Source organism: Nicotiana attenuata, chromosome 11 (assembly GCF_001879085.1).
Source record: "Nicotiana attenuata strain UT chromosome 11, NIATTr2, whole genome shotgun sequence".
Taxonomy (NCBI): Eukaryota; Viridiplantae; Streptophyta; class Magnoliopsida; order Solanales; family Solanaceae; genus Nicotiana; species Nicotiana attenuata.
This window is the reverse complement of record NC_031999.1, coordinates 42,436,599-42,441,692: the sequence shown is the minus strand read 5'-3', so window position 1 is coordinate 42,441,692 and position 5,094 is coordinate 42,436,599. Positions and strand designations below refer to the sequence as shown.

The window sequence follows — 5,094 nt, the reverse complement described above, 5'->3', positions numbered from 1 at the left end:
AGGCAATGCCAATGGCATGTGAACCAGGCACTGATCAGATTATGCAACTGCAACTCAATGTTCCATTGAAGACACCCTTGCAAACATTACATGATCTAGTTACACATAATGTGGAACCTGTAGAGAGAGAGAGAGAGAGATTTAATGGAGCAACAACAACTGGAGGAAGAAGGAGGTGATGAGTCAGTTGCTAGGAACTTTAAACAAGTGGCAAGTGATGCAGATTTATAACCTAGAACTACTACAAAGGGGGGTAAGAAGACAATGAAGCAGACCCAGAACAAAGAACCACTTCAACCTTTAAGGATCATGCCTAGGAAGGCAGCCTCACAAACGAAATGATGATCAAGACCTTAATTTGGAACATATGGTCTGTGAACACTCAACAGGCCTTCCGTAGGGTGATCAATATGAAAAAGGGTCATAATTTCTTTGTCATTGCATTAATGGAGCATTTTCAAAAGGCACGGCATATACAAAGGTATAGAAGAAGACTAAACATGGAGTCTGCCTTTACAAATTTGAATAGGAAGATATGGTTGTTCTTTGATGTTGTGGTGGAGTGGGAATTGATTGTGGAGACTAATCAACAGGTGACTGTCAAAGTCTTTCACTATGACATTGGTCAGCATATCATGATGACTTTTGTGTATGCAAGGTGTTCATCTTTAGAGAGATTGGAATTATGGGATAACCTATACTATATGGAAAGTGATATGGAGCTTCCTTGGTTAGTAGGAGGAGACTTTAATGTGATATTACATGAAGATGAGAAGATAGGGGGCTTACCAGTTCATCCTCATGAATATGAGGATTTTGCATTCTGTGTCAATTCTTGTGGGCTGTTTGATCAAGGCTATAAAGGAAGCCCATTTACTTGGTGGAATGGAAGACCTAATGCTGAATGTATATTCAAGAGATTGGACAGGATTTTTGTGAATTTACCATTTCAGAATATGCTACCCTCAATTAAAGTGGAACATTTGATTAGAACTGGCTCAGATCATGCACCATTACTTATGACTTGTAGAGAGCAGACTACCAGTTTTGTCAAGCCTTTCAGATTCTTGAACTTTTGGACAAAACATGCTACATTTAAGGAGGTGGTGAGACAAAGTTGGGATGCTGATTTCATGGGAGATCCATTTCTAATGTTCAAACACAAGCTGAAGAAGGTTAAGGCACCACTATCTAAAATGGAGCAAGGACACCTTTGGTGACATCTTCAAACAGTTAGCAATTCTGGAAGACATTGTTAAAGTTAAGGAGATGCTGTTTGAGGAGGAACCTACAATTAAGAATAGAATTATTCTCCAAAAAGCTCAGGCAGAACTGAAGAAATACTTGAGTATACATGAGCAGTACTGGAAACAAAAAGTTGCGATGATATGGTTTGCTGAGGGAGATAGAAACACTAGCTTCTTTCACAATCATGTCAATGGCAAAAGGAAGAAGCTGCAATTGAAAAGGATCCATAATGGAGATGGTAATTGGTTAGAATATTAAGAACAAATGGCCAATACTGCAGTTGAATTTTATCGAAAATAGTTCACTAATAAAGGAGATCCTACAGATTTCTCTATGCTGGAGAATGTACCTACTGTTACTTTGGAGAAGAATTTGGAGTTGTGTAGATTTCCAACCCTCGAAGAGGTTAAGGCTGCAATTTTTGAGCTAAGTAGGGATTGTGCCAATGGTCCTGGTGGATTACTTGATTATTTTATCAAGAATGTTGGGATATTATTTGCTATGACATACACAACATGGTGCTTCATTTCTATGGTGTTGCTGCATTGTTTAAGCCTATCACTCATACAAACTTGGTATTGTTGCTAAAGAATCCAAGAGTGCAGACATTCTCAAACTTAAGACCAATAAGTTTGAGCAATTTCATCAATAAAGTGCTGTCTAGAATTCTACATGATAGATTGGAGAAGTTTCTGCCTTCCCTAATCTCATCTAATCAGTCTGGATTTGTGAAAGGGAGAAGTATAATTGATAATATTGTCACGACCCTAAAACCGACCCGGTCGTGATGGCGCCTATCGTGAAACTAGGCCAGCCGACACAAATCCCAAATCAAACTATTAATTAAAAAAGGAAGTTTTAAGCTATTAATTGACAATATCTCATAACATGGGTCTAAACAACCAGAGCAGAAAAATAACACAAGCCCGACATGGGGGTCTCACAAGTTACGAGCAACTACAAGGTCTGTCTAAGTACAATAAAGGCTGCCATAGTCCGGAAACAAAGATACTAAGAACAGTATGAGTAAGATAAGAAGGAGAAGTGCAGGGCTGCGAATGCCAAGAAGCTACCTTGCCGGCTCCGAAAGACCTGCTGAAAGGACGATCAGCGCTCACTATCGCGACCCGCAACTCCTGGATCTGCACACAAGGTGCAGGGAGTAATGTCAGTACGCCAACTCAGTAAGTAATAAAAGTAAATGAAAACTGAGCAGCAAGAAAATCAGGTAATTCCACGTCATAACACTACAGCAAATATAGTACATTTCCAAAATAATATAGAAATCAATTATCTCGTAAAAACCCAGCTTCAGAAAAACACTTGGAAAAATGTCCTTCTATGGCATTCGGTCCAAAACATAGCATTACTTTCTAGCATAAGATGATATCAAGTAGTTTCAGCCAAATACGCAACTTAATAGTTGCTACGGGTCGGACCAAGTCACAATCCCCAACGGTGCACGCCCCTCACGCTCGTCATCTAGCGTGTGTGTCACCTCAAATAGTACCACAATGTGAAATCCGGGGTTTCATACCCTCAGGACAACATTTACAATCATTACTTACCTCAAACCGGACCGAACTCTAACCCGCGATGCCTTTGCCTCTCGACTCGGCCTCCAAATGCTCCAAATCTAACCAAAATCAGTATCACACCATTAATACACGCTAAAGGAAAAAAGACCAAGCGAAAATAATCAAATTAACTCAAAAATTCTGAAATTGGCCAAACCCGACCCCCGGGCCCACGTCTCGGAATCCGATAAAAATCACAACACTAGAATCCTTATCCCCTCACGAGTCTATACATATCAATCACCAAAATTGGACCTCAAACGACCCCTCAAATTCTCAATCAAAGCTCTCCAAAACTCAAGCACTAACCTTCAACTTCACCCCAAATTCCCCACTAATTTCATGATTAGGTAGTGGAAAAATCACCACAAACACCAAATACAAAGCCCAAGTAACTTACCTCACTGAAATCCCTCAATTCCTCCTTGAATTCCCGGCTTGGAGCTCCAAAATCGCACAAAAATGGCGAAATAATGGCTGAAAATCGCGAAGGGGCCTTTTTATACATTCTGCCCAGCACTTTCCCACCTGCAGCCCATTTCACGCATAAACGGGCCGCTTCTGTGGTCAAAATAACCGCATCTGCAGTTTTAACTTAAGTTACCAGCTTCTGCACCTGCGCCCTAGGCCTCGCACCTGCGGGCTCGCAGGTGCGGTCAATCCCTCCGCTCCTGCGACAACCTCCGCTCCTGCGGTTACTTCCCGCGCCTACGATCATCACACCTGCGGTCCCCACTCCGCAGGTGCGGAAACAACAGAAGCAACAAAATCTGCAACTCCAACTCAACTCCAAACCTTCCGTTAACCACCCAAATCCATCCCGAGGCCCTCGGAACCTCAACCAAACATGACAACAAGTCACATACCACTATTCAAACTTATTCCAACCTTCGGAACACTCAAAACAACACTGAAACACCAAATCACCCTCGAATTCAAGCCTAAGGATTCCAAAATTTCCGAATTCCGCAAACGATGTAAAAACCTATCAAACCTCATCTGAATGACCTGAAATTTTGCACACACGTCACAAATGACACAATGGACCTACTCAAATTTCTAGAATTCCAATCCGACCCCGATATCAAGATTTCCACTGCCGACCGGAAATGCCAAAGTTGCAATTTCGCCAATTCATGCTTAAATCTACCACGGACCTCCAAAATACATTCCGATCACGCTCCTAAGTCCCAAATCACCTACGAAGCTATCCGAACCATAAAAACCCAACTCCAAGATCATTTACCGACAAGTAACCTTCCGGTTGACTTTACCAACTAAATAACCAACTTAAGAGACTAAGTGTCTCATTCCTCCCTAAGACCACTCCGAACACAACACCACCATCACGGCATGATGAAATACAGTCGAACAACACACAAGGAAGTAGAAATGGGGAAAAACGGAGCGGTAACTCATGAAACGACCGGCCGGGTCATTACATCCTCCCCCTCTTAAACAAACGTTCGTCCTCGAAAGAGTCAAGAAACATACCTGAAGCCTCAAATAGGTGTGGATATCTGCTCCGCATCTCCCGCTCAGTCTCCCAGGTAGCCTTCTCCACGGGCCGACCCCTCCACTGCACTTTTATTGAAGCTGTCTCCTTTGATCTCAAATTTCGGACCTGCCGCTCCAAAATAGCCACTAGCTCCACATCATAAGTCAAATCACAGTCTAACTGAACCGTGCTGAAATCCAAAACATGAGATGGATCGCCAATATACTTCTGGAGCATAGAAACATGAAACACCGGATGCATGCTCGACAAGCCAGGTGGCAAAGCAAGCTCATAAGCCACCTCCCAATCCTCCGAAACACCTCAAAAGGCCCAATGAACCGAGGACTCAATTTACCCTTCTTTCCAAATCTCATAACACCCTTCATGGGTGAAACCTTCAGTAGAACCTTCTCCCCAACCATGTAAGACACATCACGAACCTTCCTGTCAGCATGACTCTTGTGTCTCGATTGCGCTGTACGAAGCCGCTCCTGAATCACCTTCACTTTGTCCAAAGCATCCTGCACCAAGTGTACCCAAAAGCCTAGCCTCGCCCGGCTCAAACCAACCAACTGGAGATCTACACCGTCTCCCATATAAATCCTCATATGGAGCCATCTAAATACTCGACTGATAACTGTTGTTATATGCAAACTATGCGAGCGGTAGAAACTGATCCCATAAACCCCCAAAGTCAATGACACAAACGCGTAACATGTCCTCCAATATCTGAATAGTGCGCTCGGAGTGACCGTCCGTCTGAGGGTGAAA

General features: G+C 42.8%; 1 protein-coding gene across 1 annotated transcript; it reads left to right on the top strand.

Annotated features, from left to right (window-relative positions):
• Positions 501 to 1,900, top strand: LOC109234834. The gene is made up of 4 exons (XM_019400883.1): positions 501 to 1,175; positions 1,234 to 1,486; positions 1,562 to 1,702; positions 1,803 to 1,900. The coding sequence occupies exons 1-4, from the start codon at positions 501 to 503 to the stop codon at positions 1,898 to 1,900; spliced, it is 1,167 nt and encodes a 388-aa protein (XP_019256428.1).

What these genes read in the sequence shown, in the direction of transcription:
- LOC109234834 (XM_019400883.1), top strand. Translation starts at nt 501, where the DNA reads ATGGAGTCTGCCTTTACAAATTTGAATAGGAAGATATGGTTGTTCTTT. An exon ending in AAGGATCCATAATGGAGATG is followed by an intron (nt 1,487 to 1,561) that starts GTAATTGGTTAG and finishes TCACTAATAAAG; the next exon opens with GAGATCCTACAGATTTCTCT. An exon ending in GGATTGTGCCAATGGTCCTG is followed by an intron (nt 1,703 to 1,802) that starts GTGGATTACTTG and finishes GCATTGTTTAAG; the next exon opens with CCTATCACTCATACAAACTT.